Genomic DNA, 19,536 nt, shown 5'->3' on the forward strand with positions numbered 1-19,536 from the left:
GGGGAATAGAGAAAGCAGGGTCAAAAAAGGAGCAAGGGCGCCGCACGCGCGAGGCACGCGACGCACACGGCTCGCCCACGAGTATGCGCTACACGCTACTTTCCTGCGCACGCCTTCCCTCCCACGCTCTGCCTACGCCCTCTTCCCTCATTGCTTTCTTCTCCACGCTGGGCGCCCATGTGTCAACTTAATTGCACATATCCCACGCGACCCCGGCTTCCTTAGCGCCATGAGCAAGCCGGCTGTCCCTACGCCTGCCGAGAAGCGGTCGCTGGTCGACGAAGTCCTTGGTGCCTTTCGCCATGTCCCCCCCTCGAAGACGCTGGACCATGTCGGTCGTTTCCTGAGCACCTGGAGCGGTACGGATAAGGTATGCCCCCTCCCACTTACCCCAGTCGCTGATGACTGTGCAATACTCGTCCAAGGCGGTGGTCGGTGTCTTGCTCTTTCTTCAAGGCGTGCGTGCGCGTCTGAACCTGTCGACGGTCGGCAAGACCCCCAGCGGTGTCGCGCCGCTGCTCAAGCTTGCGGACCTGATCGGCGATGCGCGTATCCTGTACCGTATTTGGGGCCTGCTCCCCATGATCCAGTGGCTGATCACGATCGAGCGCACGCCCCCCCCCACGAAGCTCCTGCTGCAGATCGAGCGTATCCAGGCCTGGTCGATGGTCGCGTACTGCCCCATGGAGGCGATTGCGTACCTCGGCTACCACAAGGTGCTCAACGTCTCGACCGACGCGCAGAACTGGCTGTGGAAGCATGCGCTGCGCCTCTGGCTCCTGTACATCGTGCTGCAGTTTGTGCACCTCATCGAGGACAACCGTCTGCTGCGCCTGCGTACCAAGGCGCTCGAGCGCTCGCGCGGCCACCCCCAGCCCCGTGTGGTGAAGGGCAGCACGGAGCCGAGCGCGCCGCTGTCGGAAGACCAGCAAGTGACGCGCCGCATGTGGGACGAGATCCGCGAGCGCAAGAGTGCGATCATGACACAGTTCTGGATCTACATCGGCTACCTCCCCCCCAGCGTCCACTGGGCGGTGCCGGGCGGCGTGATGGCCGAGTCGTGGGTCGGCTTCTTTGGCGCGATCGCCGCTGCCGCCGGTATGCTGCCTACGTGGAGGGCGACGGCCTAGGCGCGCAGCGCCGCCTCGGTCGCGCTGATCAGCGCGTCAATCGACGGGCGCCGCGTGGGGTCCGTGACGAGGCACTCCTTGATCAGCCCCCGCAGCGCGTCCGAGTAGGTGTCGTTCGTAGGAAACTTGTACGCGCCGTTTGTCACCGCAAGCGCGAGCGAGCCGCCTTGCTCGGTCGTCGAGGCTGTCTCGAAGGGCGAGTGCAAGTAGGCCATTGCGTAGAGCGTGCATCCCAGCGCCCAGATGTCCACCTTTTCGTCGAGCACCACGTCCGTCTTTACGTCAAAGAGCTCGGGCGCACGGTAGGGCATGCTCGAGCGCTCGGCGGCGAGGTCCTGGTGCGCAATCGCCTCTTTGCGCGACTGGATGGCTACTCTCGCCGGGATCGCGCTGCCAAAGTCCATCAGGATCGGCGTGCGGCCGTCGTCGGCAATCATGATATTGCTGGGTCAGGAGGAATACGTACGCAGGCTTGATATCGCGGTGCGCGTACGCGACGCGCGCCGCATCGGCCGGCGCCTCGCTCGGGACGCGCATCGGCGCCGCAGGGGGGTACGCCTCGTCCGCGTCAAAGAGCAGCGAGTCCGTGTCGCCCTTGGCCGGCGCCGCCTCGACCGTGTCGTCAGGGAGCGCGTAGCTATGCATCGTCTTTACGCCGCGGCACGCGCCGAGGAACAGCTGCAGGATGGTCCTTTCGTCGAAACGTGTGCCGTGGATGACGTGCGCGTTGATCGCGTCCTGGACGTTGCCATTCGCAAAGTACGGCAGGAGGATATACACCACGCGCCCGGGCGTGCTCTCCTCGTCGCCGGCGGGAATATTGCCGAGGACCGACGCACGCACGTCGTCGCGCACGACCGCCGCGTCGCACGCACGGATCACGTTCGGGCCGCGGAAGCGGTGCATCGCATCGACCTCGGCAAGCGCCTCGCGCACGGATGCCTCGCCGTACTGGCACCGGATCTTTTTCAAGGCATACTGCTGCCCGGTCGCCGGATCCCGCACGAGGTACACGAGACTAAAGCCGCCCTCGCCGAGCAGCTTGACAATGTCGTACGCATTGCCGTTGATGCGCACCTGCGCCGCACCCGCCCCGCACGGGAGCGCAGACAGCAGCGCATAGACCAGGTCGAGCGCCGTCTCTGCAGCACGGCCCACGTGTTGGACCAGCGAGCGGTCTTCCATGGTAGTGTGGAGGCACCATCATGGACGAGCGCAAACGCAAAGACGCGCCGGACGCGCCGGACGCGTCCAAGAAGAGCGCGGTGCATGGCCTCGATGCGGGCGAGGAGGCGCCGGTGCCGCTGCGGTACTGCATCTGCCGCCAAGAGTTTGGTAGGTGCACCGGCTCACACAGAGGACGACCGCGTGATGATTGCGTGCGACTTTTGCGACGAGTGGTACCACGCCGCGTGCCTCGGCATTGCCGACGAGGCCGTCGAGCTCATCGACCAGTTTGTGTGCCCCGAGTGCGAAAAGAGTACGTCGTCATGCTCACCAGAAATGGACGCACGCACCTCGTACAAGGCCGCGTGCAAGGCCGACGGGTGCTCGAGCGCCGCGCGCCTGCCCATGTCGCGCTACTGCTCGGACGCGTGCGGGATGCGCACAGTCAAGGCGCGTGCGGACCGCGTGCGGCCGCCCAATGCCGAGTTTCACACAGAGATCGTGCAGCGCGGTGACGCGCGGCGTGGCGTCGTCGTGTGGACGCGTCCTGCGCTCGCCTCGGTCGACGACGCGTCCCTCGACGCCTGGTTCCGCGCCATGCAAAAGGGGATGGCCATGCCGAGCGCCGTCCCCGCGGTGCCGCCCGGCACGAGCAGCGGGCAGCACGCGCTGGCGCACGCGACGGCGCTGCCCTCCCGACGCGACGCGTCGCTGGAGCGCGAGCTTGCGCGCCTCCGCACGCTCGCAGCCCAAGGGAATACCATGATCGACGTGCTGGCCGTGCGCACCAAGCTCCTGCAGCTCGCCGAGGACCGCGTGTCGACGCTCCCTCTGGCCGACGACGACGGCAAACGCGACGCTGGGCCCCGCTGCGGCTTTGACGCGCGTCTTGCATGGCCCGACGAGGCGCTGTGGCAGTGGGCGACGTCGCCGGCGGGCCGCGCGATGCTCCAGGAAGAGATTCCCCTGGACGGCACGCTGGCCGGCGACGCGCACGGCCCTGCGGTCGTGTGCGGCACGGCGAAGCGCCGCTGCAAGCGGCATGCCGACTGGTCGATCGTGCGTGGCGCCGAGGCCGAAGTCGCGCGTGAGCTGCAGACGTCCTATGTATCTGCGCTTGCCGAGCGCGAGCAGCACGTCCGCGCTTTGCTGGAGCATACCCCTACATAGCCAGACGCGCCCCGCTGCCTGCCAGACTTGCGAGGCCGACGAGCGTGAGGAACGCGCCCCACTTGGGCTGCGTCCGCCGCGCGGCGGCAAACGTGCCGATGCGGTGCGCCTCGTTCAGCGCCCCGATACCGACGCACGCCAGCGCCGCGGCGCCCGTCAGGCGGCACGACAGGCACACCTCCTCTGCTGGCGCATGCACGACGTACTGCCGCGTTAGACCTGTTTGCTACGCGCAGCACTACGAATGCCGCACGTTAGACGCGGCGCACCTTGTCATCGGCGGTCTGCTTGACGTCCTTCACGGCGTCCTGCAGGTCCTGGGTCTTGTCCTGGAACTTGGCCGTGAGGTCGTGCGCGGCGTCCTGCAGGTTGTGCACCTGGTTCTCCACCGCGTCGCGGCCCTTCTCGGAGAGCTCCGCGAAGCGCTTCTGCGCCGTGTCCCGGATATCGCCCACGGCGGGGTTCACGTTGTCTTCAACCTCGTCCTTGGCCTTGCCAAAGAGCTCGCCGACGCGCTGCTGGAGCTTGCCAAACTGCGAGTCGGGCACCGACGACGCAGCCGAGCCGGGGATCAGGCGCACACCCGGCACCGAGACGGGGTTGAAGGAGCGCTCACAGTCAGTGTACCCGGCACCGAGACCGAAACCGGTACCGAGCCAGACAGGCCACGAGCGACCTGGGTCAGCCAAACAACGTACGCTTCAGGAGGAGCACCGACAGCACGACACCGGCGCTGAAACCAATGCCGGTCTTGACAATGGCATTGCTAATGCAGAGGTCGAGCTTCTTGTTGAGCACGTCCTCGCTCGCGAGGTTGCCGCCCGGCTTGACGCTCATCTTGTCTCTGGCGAAGCTGTCGATCGCCGGCCGGACGCGGGCCGTTTATCACGTGATCCCATGGCGGCGCCGGCATCATACGAGAGCGTCGCGTGTCCGAACTGCGAGCGGCGCGTCGCGTTTGGGGTGCTGAACGAGCACCTAGACAAGTGTCTTGCGGGGGGAGAGGCAAGGGACGAAAAAAAAAGCGACGCGCGGGGCGAAAAACGGACGGCAAACGACGCGGATCTGCCGCCGCGCACGGACGTTGCCCCCAGCGAGGGACGCGCACGGCCGCCCCGCGACGCGCTCGAGCTGTCCAAGCCGTTTGCGGAGCGCATGCGGCCGCGGTCGCTGGGCGAGTATATCGGGCAGGCCGAGGTCGTAAAAGGCGCGCTGCAGGCGCTCCTGCGCCGCGGCCAAGTGCCGTCGATGGTCCTGTGGGGCCCGCCGGGCTCGGGCAAGACGACGCTCGCGCGCCTCGTTACGCGCGAGGCGACCGCCGCACTCACGCGCGAAAATCCGAGCGCCGCGCCGTACCGCTTTGTGGAAATGTCGGCGACCGTCGCGACGGTCGTCGAGATGAAAAAGGTCATGGACGAGGCCGTGCACCGCCTCCAGCTCACCGGCCAGCGCAGCGTGCTGTTCATCGACGAGATCCAGCGGCTGAATCGGACGCAGCAGGACGTGTTTCTGCCCGCGCTCGAAAAAGGGTACGCCGTCGTGTAACTCACGCAGCCACCTCACGCTCCTCGCGGCCACCACCGAGAACCCCTCGTTCCGGCTGCAGAGCGCGCTCCTCTCGCGCATGCGGTGCGTATTTTCACGCTAATCCAGTGTCGTGGTCCTCTCGAAGCTCTCGGTTCCCGATACGATCCTCGTCTTGCGGCAGGCGATGGGCCGCGTCCAAGACGACGGCGACGCGATCCCGCCGTGGCTCGACGATGCGCTCCTCGAATGGATCGCACAGATTTCCGACGGCGACGCACGGTACGTCGCGAGGCTCACGCAGCGCCGCGCTCAATGCCCTCGAACTCGCCTTGGTCACGGGCGACGAAAAAGCGTCGCACGAAGCCAACGTCGCGCAGCTCAAGGCGGCGCTGAAGCGCACCGCGCTCAAGTACGGTACGTCGCCATGCTCACACCCAGACCGCGCGGGCGATGCACACTATGATACCATTAGCGCGCTGCACGTACGTCGCCCCTCTTACCCAGAAAAGCATCCGTGGCTCAAATCCCGACGCGGCACTCTACTGGCTCGCACGCATGGTCGCCGCGGGCGACGACCCCCTGTTTATCGCGCGGCGCCTCATTGTATGCGCGTCCGAAGACTGCTGCTCGCCCGAGATGCTGAACCTCGCACTGGCCACCTACCGGGCGTGCGAGGTGGTGGGCCTCCCCGAGTGCGGCATCAACCTCTCGCACTGCGTCGCGACGCTCGCCGAGCACCCCAAGTCCACGCGCACCTACCGCGCGTGGAAAAAGGCACTGAGCATGGTCGAATCCGAGTTTAATTATCCGGTGCCGCTGCACATCCGCAACGCGCCGACCTCGCTTATGAAAAATCTCGGCTACGGCGCCGAGTACCGCTACGAGCCCTCATTTGCACACCCCGTCCACCAAGAGTTCTTTCCCCCAGAGGTGCGCACGACGCGCTTCCTCTCCCCGCCCCCCGACGCGGCCGAGGTGGAGCAGGTGATGGAGCGCGCGGCTGGCACCGGCGTGTATGCGTGCCAGCGGCAATTTCAGATCGGCGCGCGCGCCGTCGATTTCGACCTCCTGGACGAGTGGGAGCGCAAGCACAACGACGGCGCGCCGTGGCGCGGCCGCGCGGCGCTGGAGGCCGCCGCGCCCCCCGCCCCGGGCCACCCTTCATAGCCTCCACTTTTCACGTGCCCCCTACGATCCCCGGCGCGGTCCGTGGACGAGGCGTGTGCGGTGAGGACGCGATGGCGTCCGGCGCGCCCGGCATGATGCCGTATATGGAAAATATCGACGTAAATGATGTGGTGGACTTTATCAAGTCGCTGAAAGTTGCCGAGCTGAAGGACCATATTCGGCTCATCAACGAGCAGCTGCCCTACGCGCCGAGTGTGCGCCTGTCGGGCAACAAGTCGGATCTCGCTGCGCGCCTGCTGGAGGTGGTCGAAGCGAATAGTCATACCCACAAACGGCTGCAGGAGTTTGCGATGCTCATCGGCCCGCTGGGCCTGCAGGCCTACATGCGGGGCCTCGCGAATGTGCGCCAGGCGAGCCAGTACGTCTTTGATCTAACGCAGACTCGGCCACATGTACGGCCGGGTGCCCGAGGCGCGGCCGTCGCCTGTTGTGCCGAAAATCGGCTCTGCGGCGCCGAGCGCCGAGTCGTCGCCTGCGCCCGCTGTGCCACGATCTCATACCGGGGCGCTGCACCAGCTGCGCTTCCGCCCGTCGCCCTTTTACGAGGTGCTGGAGTTTGTCTCGAGCATTGTGCAGATTCCCGAAGCGCCTCCTCCCTCTGGGCGGCGCCAGGTGAATGTCAACTTTACCCTGTCGCAAAAGCTGCGCGAGCTTTTGCAGGATACCCCCAAACGATTCCAGCTGCGCCTCTTTTGCACGACGTTTGAGCACTACATGGCCTCGATCAGCACGCGCCATGCGGCGCCGGTCGAGTTTCCCTACACATGCGAGGCGCGCGTGAACGACAAGCCGCTGGGCGTGAGCCTCAAAGGCAGCAAAAAGCACCCCGGGCGCGTGTCGCCCCCCGACGTGAACCGCAACAACTCGCTCTATCTGCAGCCCGCACACCTGAACCGGATCGAAGTGGCGTATGCCAACGCCCCGAACGTATGTACTTTGGCTAACGCAGCGCCATGCCATTGTCGTTGCGCTGTGCCGCGTGACGAGCGCCGACCAGCTCACTGCACAGCTCAAGCAGCGGCAGTACCGCAGCAAGGAAGAGGTGCTTGCCAAGATGCAGCGCCAGGCGATGGACGAGGACATTGTGACGGGCGCCTCGACGCTCAAACTCACCTGCCCGTTGACCTACATGCGCTTGGCGACGCCGTGCCGTGCCGATACCTGCGAGCACATCCAGTGCTTTGACGCGCAGAGCTTCTACTCGATGAACGAGCAGTCGCCGCAGTGGCTGTGCCCCGTGTGCAACCAGAGCATCCTCTCGGACCAGCTCCGCATGGACGGCTACGTGGAGGACATTCTGCAGCGCGTCCCGACCGAGGTCGACACGGTGATGGTCGAGTCGGACGGGACGTGGCACACCACCGACGGCAAGTACACCGACGCCTCGCCCATTCTCCACACATTGCCTCCGGCGCCGAGCCCAGAGGAGGACGCAGCGCTGGACCCAGAGAGCCTCGCCGAGTTCCTGATGGACGAAGACGACCTCGACGCGCCAGATGCGTCGCAGCCATCACACGACCCGGTACTGGGCAGCGACCCAATGACTCCCCCGCCGCTCGCTGCTGAGCAGCCGACGGACGTGATTGACCTCACCCTCGATAGCGACGACGAATAGCGGCCCTGCCGGAAAGTGGAGGTTCGCTTCCTACGCCATGGCGACGTCCGCGTCGGTGTACAACTACCAGCGGACGGTGCGCCAGATCCTGAAGCGCCACCGCAAGGACCCCGCAAGCTTCATTGTACATATCCATCCGCAGTTTATGCGCTTTGAAAAGCAGGATGGGTGCTTCCTTTTTGAGTCGCGCACCAAAGACTTTCTCCACTATATCCGGGACCAGACGCTGCCGGTCGACCTCGTGGACGTGTTTGAGCAGGCGGGCGTCCCGTTCTTTGAGGGGTGCCTCATGGTCGAGGTCCACGACCACCGCAAACCGACCGCAAGCGCGGCAGAAAACAGCGCACGCAACGAGTACGGCCGCATGGACCGGAACAATACCGAGCTGATGTACCTCCGCGACGGCGGGCGCTACGGGCGCCGGACGACGGGCGCACTCGGACGCCCGGGCGCGCCTGAAGATACGTATCCGGGGCCGGACGGCGTCGAGATCTACCGCGTCGTCCTCCAGCCGACCGTCGAGGGGGTGTGGAACGATTTGAAGGCCATGGACGCCAAGCTGGGGGGGATCTGGAGCGACGAGGACGCACTGCGCGTCGAGGCCGCGATCGTAAACCTGACGGCGCCGCCGCTGTGCCTCACCCCGGATCCCCACGCGATGCACATCGCAAACTTGATGCTGAGCAGCACGATGCCCCCGGCCTACTATCCCCACACACCGAGCTTCCAGCGGTACCGCCGCGAAAAAGGGACCGGCCACAAGCTCAACTCGGTCGAGCTCGAGCTCGAGCGGTCGCAGGACGCACGCCGCGAGCAGATCATGTCGATGATGAAGGACGGCTGGGCGACGACGCCGGCGCCGGCGAATACGACCGACCTGGGGTCGACCGACGGATCGTTCGTGCCCACCTTTTCGCGCCTGGACTTTTTGCGCAACTGGCGCAAGGCGCGCGCGGGCGACGGCGCGCCGGACGCCAATGCACAGCCCAACGGCAAAGTCCCAGAGATGGCCAAGGCGACGCCGCCCAAGAAGAAAAAGACGGCCAAGGGCAAAGCAGAGGAGAAGAAGGACGAGTCGGCGGCCTCGCCCGACGCCGCATCGCCCCCGCAAAAGGGGCGCGCAAAGGCGAAACGGCGCAAGACCGAAGAGGTCGCGTCGCCCCTCGAAAAGCCGGCGCCGGCGCCGAAACAAAAGTCGGTCCTCTATCCCGGCGGCCAGCCGTTTCCGGGCAAGGCCAACGCGCAGTTCCCCGCATACAACATGCAGGCCGACAAGCCGATGGTACTGCCGGGCCAGGGCGTCGCGATGAACCACAATGTCCTGCCGAACGGCGCCATGATGCCGGGCTTTGGCACGCCGACGCTCGGCATGCAAGGCCTCCCGTCCGCCTTCAACTCACCGCAGCAGGGCATGCAGCCGGTGGAGCAGGAAGGCACTTCGTGGATGTATTCGTAGCTATTTCTCTTCCGTGACCTTGACCGCGCGCCGGAGCCAACGGCGGCGGCGCGTGACGGCCTTGTGCTTCGGGGGAACAATGTCAATGTCGAGCGCATCGACCTCCTCGTCGCTCTCGTCCGCCTCGTCGACCATCGTCGCAGGCGTGCGGGGGGCGTTGGGGTCCGTGACGTACGCGTACGGCGCAGGGCTCTGCCACGAGTCGTCGGTATAGACAAAGCCCGACTCGTCCACACCCACCGAGCTCCACGAGCCGCCCCAGTCGATGCGCCAGTCGTCGCCGTCGATCCACTCCCAGCCCGGCTCGAGCGCAAAGGAGAGCTTGTACTTGCCGAGCTCGTGCCCGTCGTCCTCGCCCGGCGGCGTCCAGCCGTCGCTGCCTTTTGTCCACGGGCGGCGCTCGCTGAGGCGGAGCGCGGTGCCGGACCACCGCTTCTCTTGCGAGCCCTTGGTGAGGCCAGGGCGGAAGCGCTGGTTTTCGTACAGCTCCATGTCGCGCCAGCCCCGCGACCAGACCTCTTCCGGCAAACGGTCCTCGTCCAGCAGGTCGGTAAGGCGCTGCGTAAAGCGGCGGTGGCGCAGCACGCGCTTCTGCGCATTTTTGCTGCTGCCCAGGTGCTTCTTTAGGCCAGCGACCGTCGGCTTCACCCACGGGTGATTCGCCACCAGCGCCAGCTCGCCGACGAGGAAAAGGGTGAGACGGAGGGGAATCAGCGGGCCCACAAAGTACATGGCGACCGTCGCGAGGAGCGCGCCTTGCAACAGGCGCAACGTCCGCGAAACGTCCGACCAGTTGAGGTACTTGACGATCGGCGCAATGTCGTCGTAACCGTCAATGATAAGCCGCATCATGTTCTGTATGTCGCGCATGTTGAGGTAGTAGCGCAGCTCGCCCTCATGCACCGGGCTCGGCTCGATCGGCGGGCGCCGCGGCTCCTCGTTGAGGACAGTCGTGCCTTGCAGCGAGGCACGCAGCGCGTCGCCGGGCGACGCATCCGTCTCGATCTCGGTGAGGGGGAAACGGATAAAGTATGTGTTGCACATGATCACCACGAGCACCGCAGGCGGCACACAGAGCAGCAGGCGAGGATTCAGTGCTGGATTAGCTAGGATACGTACACAACACCGCCCAGATTCCCATCCACATCAACGTCCAGGGCCAGTCGTCCCACATCAGCGTCGACTCGACATTGTCCTGGAAGTAGAACATCGGGCCGCTCTTTTGCACAAAGCCACGGAAGTTGACAGAGGTTGTGGTAAGCGACAAGGCAGGCTTCCGCTTCTCGGTCGGCAGCCGCGGCGGCTCGCCGTGCACGGCGACCATCGACCCAATGACCATGGACTGCATCGAAGCACTTGCGCGCTGCGACAGCGAAGCAGCACTGCGCACCGACCGAGGGGAAACCGGTGGCGTTGCCTCGCCACTGTCTTCCATCTTGCCGGGCATGCGCTGCTCCAAGAGCGCCAAATTCTCCGTCGTGATCGGCTCCGGCGCCATGGTCGGTAACGGACTGACCGGGGGCCCCACACCCACGTGGCCCCACGTGTTCCACCATGCCGCTCGACGCGGACAGCGCGGTGCACGGCGCGCTGTGCCCACGCATCGCGGTGCTGAGCAGCGGGGATGTTGGAGAGATCGCGCGGAGGAATGGCGCACAACACATTGCCCAGGTATTGCGCCCGTTTGAGCGCTGCGTCGAGAATAGTACGTCGCCGAGCTCACCCAGTCGCCGTGCGCACTTCGCAGCTCGCGGCGCGCACACGCGCTTCGTTTCCGGTGCGCTTCGACGCGCTGGACGCGTTCCTTGTGCCTAAGGATTTGTTTGCGAGGGGGGCACTCGAGCACTTTCTCGACACGGTCCAGGCGCACCTCCGCTCGCACGCCCAGCAGCTCGACGGCGACCAGCCCATCGCCTCGCTCGTCCCTCCGCCGGAGCCGGAGCGGGCGGCGTGGGAGAAGCAGGTGCGGTCGATTCCGCCGTGGTGCGCGGACATTGCCGCGTACCTCTACCGCTACCGCCCCATTTGCGCGTTTGACGGATTCTCGCATCCCACGGCGATGCTGCTCGTCGTCTCGTCCAGCAATCCGGACCCGATGAATGCATTTGCGCAGCTCTACGAAGAGTCGAGCACAAGCTCCGTGTTCCGGTCGCAGCCGCACGTCGAGGGCGACGTCCTGCGCTCGTACCTCGTTCTGCACGACGCATCCGCGCCAAACGCGGACCTACGCCGCTCCGAGGCGCTCCTGGACGAGGTGAAAAGGACGTATGGGCTGCAGTGCGCGCTCCTCACGATCAACTCGGCGACCGAGCCGGTGGATAGCGTCGTGGCGCGCGTGCAGGCCGAGTGGGATACGCCGGACCTGCGCCACGTTCCGCCGTCCAGCACACCGCCGGGCGCGGCGCTCAGCGTGGACGACGTGCAGCGAATCGAGGCGTACGTCCGCGAGCTCGTGGTCAAGAGCCTCGTGCCGTACCTCGAGCGCACCGTCCAGCAGCTCAACGAGCAGGTGGGCAGCTCACGCCGCGGCCTGACCGGCCGCCTGCTTGGCGCAGGCCGCAAACTGTTTAGCACGCGAACCACGACGCCGTCTGCGCCCCCGGCCAGCGGATGGGACGCAGAAAGAGGCACCTACCCTGCTACGGCGCTCGCGTCGCAGACACGGCGCCTCGCGGACCTCGCGATGCATACCTGCGACTACAAACTCGCGGCAGAGATGTACGACACGGCCCGCCGCGACTACGAGCAGGACAGGGCTATGTCGTATGTCGGCGCATCCACCGAGCTCTTGTGCCTTGCACGCCTGCTGAGCGGCAGCAGCGACGGCGTGCCGCTCTTGTTCTCCTCGGCGTGCGACGCGTACTTGCTCGACGCAGCCGGGCGTCTGTACGCGCTGCGCGCGACATTCCTGTATAGCGACGTGCAGCGCACGCTCGACCACGGTGCACAGGTCGCTGCAGCGCTGCGGCGTGCTGCAGCGTTTACCGACGAGGTGCTGCGCGGCGTCGTGCTCGAGCTCGCGGCGCTTGCGTACCTGTGCATGCCCCACCCCCACGTCCGCAAGAGCGCCGCGACAATGCTCCAGAGCGCCGAGCAGTTTGACGCGTGCGGGCAAAAGGCGTTTGCGCTGCGCTGCTACATGCTCGCCGCGCCATACTACGAGGACGAGCACTGGCCGGCGATCACCGATCGCGTGCTCACCAAGCTCGCCGCACAGGCGCACAACAGCGGCCAGGGCGGTGCGGCGCTTGAGTACGCGGTCAAGCTCCTGTACACCACGCCACGCACGGAAAAGGAGGACAAGGCGCATGTCGAGCAGCTCGTCAACGTGTACGAGTTTGCTAAGACCCAGGACGAAATCACGCTCCCGACGCCGCTCTGGGACGTGGCCGAGTGCACGGTCCAGCCTGAGCACGATCCAAGCGGCGCATGGGCGCACCTCTATCCGTCGCTCGCGCATGCGCTGCATAAGAAGCACGTCTCTCAAGCAGGCGAGGGCGAGGCGATTACCGTGCGTCTGCAGGCCACCAATCCGCTCCATACCCCTGTCACGCTCTCGGACCTGAGGCTGGCATTTGCGGACGCCGCAAAGCCCCTCGATGCCGCACATGTCTCGGTCGACGCCCCGCCGAGCATCGCACTGGGCCCGCGCGAGTCGCGCTCGATCGACGTCCCGGTGCGCATCGCTGCGTGCGGCACCTTTGGCCTCTGCGCGATCCACTACCGGCTCGAGGGCGTGCCGGTGCGCCAGGCGATGGAAAAGTACGGCAAGCGCTTGCAAGCAACCAAGGCGCAGCGCATCACGCCGACGTATGCGCCCGATACCACGCTCCAAGTGCACGTCCGCCAAGACCTGCCGCGCTTGACGACTACCGTCGAAGGGCCACACACGGCGTACGTCGGCGAGTCGATCTCGCTGCGTATTGCCGTGCGCAGCGAGGGTGCGGCCGTGTCCGAGATCCAGGTGGCTTGCAAGGAGCCGTACGCCAGCTTTGGGCCGGCCGGTGGGCCTGTGGGCGAGACGACGCCGGTGCCAGCCGCCCTCGCGACGCCGGCGCCGCACCGCGTCCAGCAGGCGCTTGCGCCGCAGGAGCACACCGAAGTGCAGTGCACCGTGCCGCTCCTTGACGCGGGCGAGACGACAATCGAGTGGCTCTTTGTATACCAGAATGCACACGGAGAGACGTTTTCGTGCTCGGCACGGCACTCGCTCGACGTGCGCACATTGCTGCGTGCTTCGACGTCGGTGCGCACGGTCCAAGGCGCATCACTCGCCTACCTCGTCGCCCTCGACGTCCAGAACGAGGACGAGGAGGCGGTCACCATTGCGGGCGTGTCGATGCTCAGCACGCAATGGAAAGCCGCACATGCTGCCGAGGCACTCACACTTGCGCCTGGCGAGCGCAGCACAATGGCAACGCGCATCGACCGTGCCTCCACGCCAACGGACGCGACGCTGCCGCACGCCCTTGGCGCCATCGGGCCGCTTGTTGGCCGCTCCGACTTTGCCGACGTCGAGGCCGCTGCACTCAATCTGCACTGCACTGCAGTGCAAGGCGCCGGCGCATCGATGCCGCTCGATGCGTACGTCGCGCAGCGCAGCGCCTTGCGCATGAAATCACTCGAGCACGACTACGAGTTCCTGCCCGAGCCCGTGCGCCGCCGGGCGTTTCTGCTCCTCGAGTCGCACGAGGCCGACTTGTTGGTACACTGGACGCGCCCGGCGGCCCAGGGCTGCCTCCTTCTCTACGGGACACACATTGGCCTGCGTGCAGACGTACCGGGTGACGTCGCGCGCCTGGAGTCGCTCGCGCGGCCAACGACGACTACACGCGCCATGTACGCTGCGACGACGCAGGAGCAGCAGCGGCGCATTGAGCGTCTGCTCATGTCGCCCCTCGCCGCGATTCCCCCGCCGGTCTCGCTCGAGGTGCATGCGCCGGTTGCCAAGTACGAGGGAGAAAGGTACGTGCAAATAAAAAAGCTTACCCAGCGTCCAACTCGCGCCAGTCACGCTTCGTTTGCGCAACGAGTCGACGTGGCCTCTGGCCTATACGCTGCGCCTCCTTCCCGCCAGTATCCGCCCTGCAGCGGCACAGGCAATTGCGCCGTGGATCGGGCGCACGGTACAGCGCGGGACGCTCGCCCCATGGCACACCGAGACGCTCTCGGCGCACGTCGCGATCACCTCGGCTGGCGCCTACCAGCTTGGCGACTGGGCGTGCGAGGCGGCGGTCAATAACGTGGCGATCCAGCCTTTCTTTTCTACCGGGCGCGTCTCTACGGTGCTCGTAGTGCAGGCATAGCATCGTCCTTGGTAAAGGGCACGTCCCAGAGCGATATGCGTCCGTCCTTGCTTCCTGCGGCCAGCAGGTGGCGGGGCAGCGCCGGCCCCTCTTCGTCGCTGCTGTCGTCGGCAGGCAGCGCGAGTGTATGTACATTTCCGCGGCGGATATACGCGACGCCATTCACGCCGTCTTTGTGGTATGCGAGCGTTGCAAGAAGGTCCATGGCTGGCAGCGAAAAGACGCGCACGCCGCCGTCCCAGCCGCCGACCGCCATGGTCCGTGCGTCGGATCGGACGGCGACACATGCATGGCCCGGGCGCTGCATCGTGGTCGTTTGAGGCTGTGCGTTTTCTGCGAGGGCGATCTGCACGACGCGCTGGTCGGCGCCGACAGACACGACCGTGCGCTCGTCCGGCGTGAGGCACAGCGCCATGACCGATTCGGTATGCGGCCGATGCGACCAGAGGAGTTCAGGGGGGCTTAGGCTGCCGTCGTCGCCGGCCGTCATCGTCCAGGCTTGGACGCTTCCGTCTTCGTAGCCCGCGACGAGGTACAGCGTGCTGCCGAGCAGAGTAAGCCGCACGCCCATCACGATCGGCGGGCGTTCCATGCCGCGGCCGAGCACCGCGAGCCGCCCTACCGAGTCTCGCACACGCCGGCGCTGGGGCAGCGCATAGATATCGATCCATGCCGACTCGAGGGTATGGGGCACGGCGAGCCAGCCTGTGAGCGAGGCGGCATCGCGCAGGGCCATGTCGTAGGCACAGTAGTTGAGCGCGTTCACCTCGACGCTGAGCGCCAACGAAGGCGCATCGAGGGTGCTTCCCCATGCCGACGCCTCGTCTGGCAGTGTCCACGCTCGTACACAATTATCTCGGCCATGGCTGCGTGAGCAATGCGACGTACGTGACGAGGTAGCCGCCCCACGCGTCTGCGCGAAGCACCGTATCTTTGTGGGCGTCCCAAAAAAGGCGGGGGCGGTAGTCGGTCATGCTCGTCACCGATACGCGACCCTTTGCATCGCCAGCAACGAGGTACGCTCCTGCGTTGGCAAACGCGACCGAGTGCACCGCCGACGGGGCATGATGCCGCACGACCCAGCACGGCGCCGGCGCCGCCCATAAAGGGGCCATGATGTGGAGGTTAAGGAACCATGGCCTTCACGTTTGGGTTTCACGAGAGCGACGGGGCGGACGCCGGTGACGCCGAGCCCGAGCAGGGTATTCCTCTGCAGGCAGCAAAGCAAATCAATGCGGCACAGCTTGTACGTTGTGAAACTAACGCAGCGCGAGCTCCTTCCTGAAAAGCTGTCGTTCTCGCCGATCGAGGTGCCGTTCGGCTCGTCGTTCCTAAGGCTTGCGCGCCGCGATCTGTTTGACGTGCGCTTCCAGCTGCTGAACGACGAAGAGAGTGCGCAAGGTGTTGCAGATACGCATACCGACCTCATCCCCGGCGTGTACGAAGGCGGGCTCAAGACATGGGAGTGCTCGCTCGACTTGGTCGCCACGCTCGCCGAGCGCCTCCCGTCGTACCATGCCGAGGATGCTAGCTGGCCCTCGGGCCGGCACATTGTCGAGCTCGGCTGTGGGACGGCAGTGCCAACGTGTTTCCTGTTCCGCACGCTCTTTTCTACGCAGCCCTCGGACCGCCCGACGGTGCTGGATCTGTGCGACTATAACGAGGAGGTGCTTTCTCTGGTACGTGTATATCCTAACGCAGGTCGTCTATCCCAATCTTCTCCTGAACTGGTTCTTCTCTGCGGGCGGCCCCGGTCACGGCCGGTCGGTCGAGGCGGGCGACTTGGAGATCGACCACGACCTCTTGACGCAGTTTGAGCAAGAGCTGCAAGCGCGCCAAATTCAACTGCGCTTCTTCTCCGGCGCATGGGACTCGCTTGACCTCTCGCTCCCCGGCCAGTCTCGCGCCGAGATTGTGCTGAGCAGTGAGACGGTCTACGCGATCCCCAGTCTCTCCCCCTTGTGCCGTGTGTTGCAAGACATTTGCTGGCCGACCTCCTCCAATACCTCTAATGCCAGCGTCGCCGCAAAGACCACGCTGTGTCTCATCGCTGCCAAGGTGCTCTATTTTGGAGTCGGCGGCGGCGTGCGTGCTTTTTGCGATGCGGTCGCAGCCAGGCACGGGTGGACGGCGGCCGTGCGAGAGAACAGGTCGGGCGTAGGCCGTGTGGTGTTGAGCACCGGTTTTCCGTAGCGCAGTGCCTGCACTGCCTCATTAATCCGAGATACTTCCTACGTCGCTCATTTCGGCGTCGTCATTTTCTTCGTCGGCGTCCGCATCGGCTGCGGCGCCCGCCGTTTTGCTCGCGTACTGCGCGACGCATTGACGCACTTTGCGGTCGTATGCATCTGGGTCGTTCATCAGCAATGCGGCCGCCTCGCCGTTCAGTGGGTCCGTAGGGTTGGGGTATCGGAGGAGTTGAGGCAAAAACGATTCAAAGATGTTGATACAGTCAAACATGGGCGACCATGTCTGGTTGATGACGTCCAGGCACACTGAACCGGACACCTCGTCAATGTTCGGATGAAAGATCTTGTTCACGAATCCAATCGAGGGCGACTTGTACGGGTATTGTTCCGGGAGCTCGACATGGATACGCCACACGCCGTCTTCATACGGAGCTGCGTCAGTCTCTACGCCACACATACTTTCCGAGGGTCCTTTGAACTGCACATGGAAGTCCTGCATATTGTCATCCACCAAGGTAATCTCATAGTCGGACATGAGGCTGCGTGAGCACGTCGACATACAGTTTCATCACGTCCATCTCGATACGGCGCTTGGGACTCGTGTGGTGGGCATTTGTCCCTGCGCGTGGTGTACCACCGGTACGCATCATGATCAATGGGCTTACACACGGAAAGAATGTTGATGTGCAACGGCCTCGCAACGATCGAGAAGGAGCAAGGGATGCACAGCCAAATCTAAGATGATAGCCGCGGCGGCACCCCGCGCTTGGGCCCCTAACCCTCCTTGCCCCTCTGTCCGATTGGCTAAGCGCGCCCAGGGCGGTACGTGGATCTAAGCATACCTCCACTTGGCGATCATCCCATCGCGGCCCTGGGTGACGTGCTCGCGACGAAGCCTGAGCCTAGGCCCCATTTTACACCATAGACATAAGTAGAGTGATCCGTACCGACAACGGGCGTTCTAGAGGCGATCCCGAGCGAGATCAGGATGATGCGGCGATATGCCCTCTAATGGAGGTGGATGCCGTGGCCCTCGTCGTTCTTTTGTGACGACGATGGAGGCCAAAGACATTCTGGCGAATATCGCCTTTACCACGTCGGGTGCGCTCGTTGACTGTGTGGACAGTATGTGGGGTTTCTCACGACAGAAAAAGTGATCGTTATCCTGCGCGATGGCCGCAAGCTGATCGGCATCCTGCGGTCGTACGACCAGTTTGGTAGGTCGTGCTTCTGACGCAGCCAATCTCCTCCTGCACGAGACGATCGAGCGTGTGTACTTGGGAAACAGGTACGGCGATATCCCCAAGGGTCTGTACATTATCCGTGGCGAGAACGTCGTGCTCCTCGGCGAGCTCGACCTCGAAAAGGAAGACGAGGTGCCCGCGTCGGTCGCCTCTGCCATACCCCCCGCGGCTGTGCCGAAACTGCTGGAAGCGTGCGCCGTGGAGAGCGACGCGAAGGAAAAGTGGGAGAAGCAGCGCGCCGCGATCCTCCGGCGAGAGTGCGGCTTCTCTGGCGAAGGTGCCGAAGGCGATAGCTACTAAGTATAAGTAGGCTTACTTTGTGCCGCATGCACAATAATCGTTGGTACAGAGCGACTATGGTTTCTTTTCGCCCTCGTTGCGCTTCTCCTGTTCCACGACCTCCTTCACCACGGTGTTGGTCTGCTCTGCGACGCTCTGCTCCTCGTCCTTCTTGATTTCTTCCACGAGATCCGTCTCGGACGCGCCGAGCTCCAAGATGCGCGCCGGCGTCAGGGCGAGCTCCAGGTCGGGCACCTGCACTTCGACCTGGGTCGACTCGAGCCATCGTCGCAGGTTTTGCACCATTTCGTCCAGGTTGACATTCACGGCACGGACGCCGCGCTCGGTACACGCGTCAGCCAGGAGCTCAATCGACTCTTCCTTGGGCTCGTTGAGCAGGCTCGAGGTAGCGAGGCGCACGTCGTCCTCGCGCAGGCGCTTCATGTGCTGCACGAGTCGGCTGCGCATCAGCGTAGTGCCGCCCCAGGACGAGAGGTTGTAGACGTTGATGAGCTTCTTGACGCCTTCGGGAGGAAGGAGCGAGAGCGTCTTGCCAGCGAGCTGCTCGTCGTACGGCGGCTCGAGCTGGGGCTGTGCGGCGATCATCGCCCTGAGCTCTTTAATGCAGGCCTCGCGCTGCACCTCGAATCGCTTGCGGATCTTTAGGCGCTGGCTCGGCAGAATGCAGGTAGAGGGAAGCAGGAATGGGGTATAAATCACCATCAGCGGAAGCAGCTCTTCCACCGTGACCAGGATGAGCAAAAAGAGCGGCAGTTTGTACATGTCTGAAGCATGTGTACGGCTGGGTCAGTAGTGCGACGTACATCAAAATTCCTTCCTCGTATGTCATATCGCGGCCGGTCGCCGCCAAGTCTTTCTTGACCTCCTTCACCAGTTCGCGGTTCCGCCAGATCTGCTTCACACCGTTGAGGTAGAAGCGAAAGAGGTACTTGATTGTCGACCACATGTTGCTGATGCGCTCACGGATCGTCGGAGACTTTTTCGCCTCATCCGCGGGCTTCACCTCCTTTCCTTCGGGGCGCTGCTCCTCGCAGCGAAGGGGGGTCGTGTGGAGCCGGTGCACGGGGGCATGGAGGCCCAGCCCTGTGACGTGCGCCGGGCGGAGGATGTGCGTGCACAGTGCCGGGCGCACCGCAATGGGTGCATACCGGACAGGCGCGAAGGCAGTATGCCGTATCCGTAGCGCGAGCGCCTCGGCACACACTCGGGATCCCATAGTGTGTGCGGATAATGAAACTCTTCGC

At 64.7% G+C, this 19,536-nt stretch overlaps 14 protein-coding genes across 14 annotated transcripts; 8 read left to right on the top strand and 6 right to left on the bottom strand.

Annotated features, from left to right (window-relative positions):
- Window positions 1-229: 229 nt before the first annotated feature.
- On the top strand, window positions 230-1,050 carry MJAP1_002063 (uncharacterized protein; the record flags this gene model as incomplete). The annotated part of the gene is made up of 3 exons (XM_060266006.1): window positions 230-370; window positions 396-972; window positions 1,022-1,050. 3 exons carry the CDS (start codon window positions 230-232, stop codon window positions 1,048-1,050), a joined length of 747 nt encoding a protein of 248 aa, XP_060121989.1.
- A 76-nt stretch (window positions 1,051-1,126) lies between these two features.
- On the bottom strand, window positions 1,127-2,315 carry ENV7 (non-specific serine/threonine protein kinase; the record flags this gene model as incomplete). Its single annotated transcript, XM_060266007.1, has 2 exons — window positions 1,127-1,574; window positions 1,597-2,315. The coding sequence occupies 2 exons, from the start codon at window positions 2,313-2,315 to the stop codon at window positions 1,127-1,129; spliced, it is 1,167 nt and encodes a 388-aa protein (XP_060121990.1).
- A 20-nt stretch (window positions 2,316-2,335) lies between these two features.
- Window positions 2,336-3,467, top strand: SPP1 (COMPASS (complex proteins associated with Set1p) component; the record flags this gene model as incomplete). Its single annotated transcript, XM_060266008.1, has 3 exons — window positions 2,336-2,465; window positions 2,488-2,610; window positions 2,632-3,467. The coding sequence occupies 3 exons, from the start codon at window positions 2,336-2,338 to the stop codon at window positions 3,465-3,467; spliced, it is 1,089 nt and encodes a 362-aa protein (XP_060121991.1).
- A 254-nt stretch (window positions 3,468-3,721) lies between these two features.
- On the bottom strand, window positions 3,722-4,304 carry MJAP1_002066 (uncharacterized protein; the record flags this gene model as incomplete). The annotated part of the gene is made up of 2 exons (XM_060266009.1): window positions 3,722-4,143; window positions 4,166-4,304. 2 exons carry the CDS (start codon window positions 4,302-4,304, stop codon window positions 3,722-3,724), a joined length of 561 nt encoding a protein of 186 aa, XP_060121992.1.
- Window positions 4,305-4,364: 60 nt separating this feature from the next.
- On the top strand, window positions 4,365-6,161 carry MGS1 (DNA-dependent ATPase mgs1; the record flags this gene model as incomplete). The annotated part of the gene is made up of 6 exons (XM_060266010.1): window positions 4,365-4,996; window positions 5,022-5,096; window positions 5,121-5,273; window positions 5,296-5,408; window positions 5,433-5,476; window positions 5,499-6,161. The coding sequence occupies 6 exons, from the start codon at window positions 4,365-4,367 to the stop codon at window positions 6,159-6,161; spliced, it is 1,680 nt and encodes a 559-aa protein (XP_060121993.1).
- A 92-nt stretch (window positions 6,162-6,253) lies between these two features.
- On the top strand, window positions 6,254-7,797 carry pli1 (E3 SUMO-protein ligase pli1; the record flags this gene model as incomplete). The annotated part of the gene is made up of 3 exons (XM_060266011.1): window positions 6,254-6,540; window positions 6,563-7,109; window positions 7,132-7,797. The coding sequence occupies 3 exons, from the start codon at window positions 6,254-6,256 to the stop codon at window positions 7,795-7,797; spliced, it is 1,500 nt and encodes a 499-aa protein (XP_060121994.1).
- Window positions 7,798-7,834: 37 nt separating this feature from the next.
- On the top strand, window positions 7,835-9,253 carry MJAP1_002069 (uncharacterized protein; the record flags this gene model as incomplete). Its single annotated transcript, XM_060266012.1, has 1 exon — window positions 7,835-9,253. The coding sequence occupies one exon, from the start codon at window positions 7,835-7,837 to the stop codon at window positions 9,251-9,253; it is 1,419 nt and encodes a 472-aa protein (XP_060121995.1).
- Window positions 9,254-10,751, bottom strand: MJAP1_002070 (uncharacterized protein; the record flags this gene model as incomplete). The annotated part of the gene is made up of 2 exons (XM_060266013.1): window positions 9,254-10,350; window positions 10,373-10,751. 2 exons carry the CDS (start codon window positions 10,749-10,751, stop codon window positions 9,254-9,256), a joined length of 1,476 nt encoding a protein of 491 aa, XP_060121996.1.
- Window positions 10,752-10,807: 56 nt separating this feature from the next.
- MJAP1_002071 (uncharacterized protein) lies at window positions 10,808-14,495 on the top strand (the record flags this gene model as incomplete). The annotated part of the gene is made up of 4 exons (XM_060266014.1): window positions 10,808-10,958; window positions 10,981-14,218; window positions 14,247-14,449; window positions 14,482-14,495. 4 exons carry the CDS (start codon window positions 10,808-10,810, stop codon window positions 14,493-14,495), a joined length of 3,606 nt encoding a protein of 1,201 aa, XP_060121997.1.
- A 38-nt stretch (window positions 14,496-14,533) lies between these two features.
- asa1 (Astra associated protein 1 Asa1) lies at window positions 14,534-15,674 on the bottom strand (the record flags this gene model as incomplete). The annotated part of the gene is made up of 2 exons (XM_060266015.1): window positions 14,534-15,332; window positions 15,448-15,674. 2 exons carry the CDS (start codon window positions 15,672-15,674, stop codon window positions 14,534-14,536), a joined length of 1,026 nt encoding a protein of 341 aa, XP_060121998.1.
- A 20-nt stretch (window positions 15,675-15,694) lies between these two features.
- Window positions 15,695-16,752, top strand: MJAP1_002073 (protein-histidine N-methyltransferase; the record flags this gene model as incomplete). The annotated part of the gene is made up of 3 exons (XM_060266016.1): window positions 15,695-15,805; window positions 15,828-16,238; window positions 16,261-16,752. 3 exons carry the CDS (start codon window positions 15,695-15,697, stop codon window positions 16,750-16,752), a joined length of 1,014 nt encoding a protein of 337 aa, XP_060121999.1.
- A 21-nt stretch (window positions 16,753-16,773) lies between these two features.
- ubc8 (E2 ubiquitin-conjugating enzyme) lies at window positions 16,774-17,398 on the bottom strand (the record flags this gene model as incomplete). The annotated part of the gene is made up of 2 exons (XM_060266017.1): window positions 16,774-17,287; window positions 17,310-17,398. 2 exons carry the CDS (start codon window positions 17,396-17,398, stop codon window positions 16,774-16,776), a joined length of 603 nt encoding a protein of 200 aa, XP_060122000.1.
- Window positions 17,399-17,803: 405 nt separating this feature from the next.
- Window positions 17,804-18,292, top strand: MJAP1_002075 (uncharacterized protein; the record flags this gene model as incomplete). Its single annotated transcript, XM_060266018.1, has 3 exons — window positions 17,804-17,873; window positions 17,897-17,965; window positions 17,988-18,292. The coding sequence occupies 3 exons, from the start codon at window positions 17,804-17,806 to the stop codon at window positions 18,290-18,292; spliced, it is 444 nt and encodes a 147-aa protein (XP_060122001.1).
- Window positions 18,293-18,346: 54 nt separating this feature from the next.
- MJAP1_002076 (uncharacterized protein) lies at window positions 18,347-19,508 on the bottom strand (the record flags this gene model as incomplete). The annotated part of the gene is made up of 2 exons (XM_060266019.1): window positions 18,347-19,073; window positions 19,096-19,508. 2 exons carry the CDS (start codon window positions 19,506-19,508, stop codon window positions 18,347-18,349), a joined length of 1,140 nt encoding a protein of 379 aa, XP_060122002.1.
- Window positions 19,509-19,536: the final 28 nt, after the last annotated feature.

The sequence above is a fragment of the Malassezia japonica genome, chromosome 3, assembly GCF_029542785.1.
Source record: "Malassezia japonica chromosome 3, complete sequence".
NCBI classification, from domain to species: Eukaryota; Fungi; Basidiomycota; class Malasseziomycetes; order Malasseziales; family Malasseziaceae; genus Malassezia; species Malassezia japonica.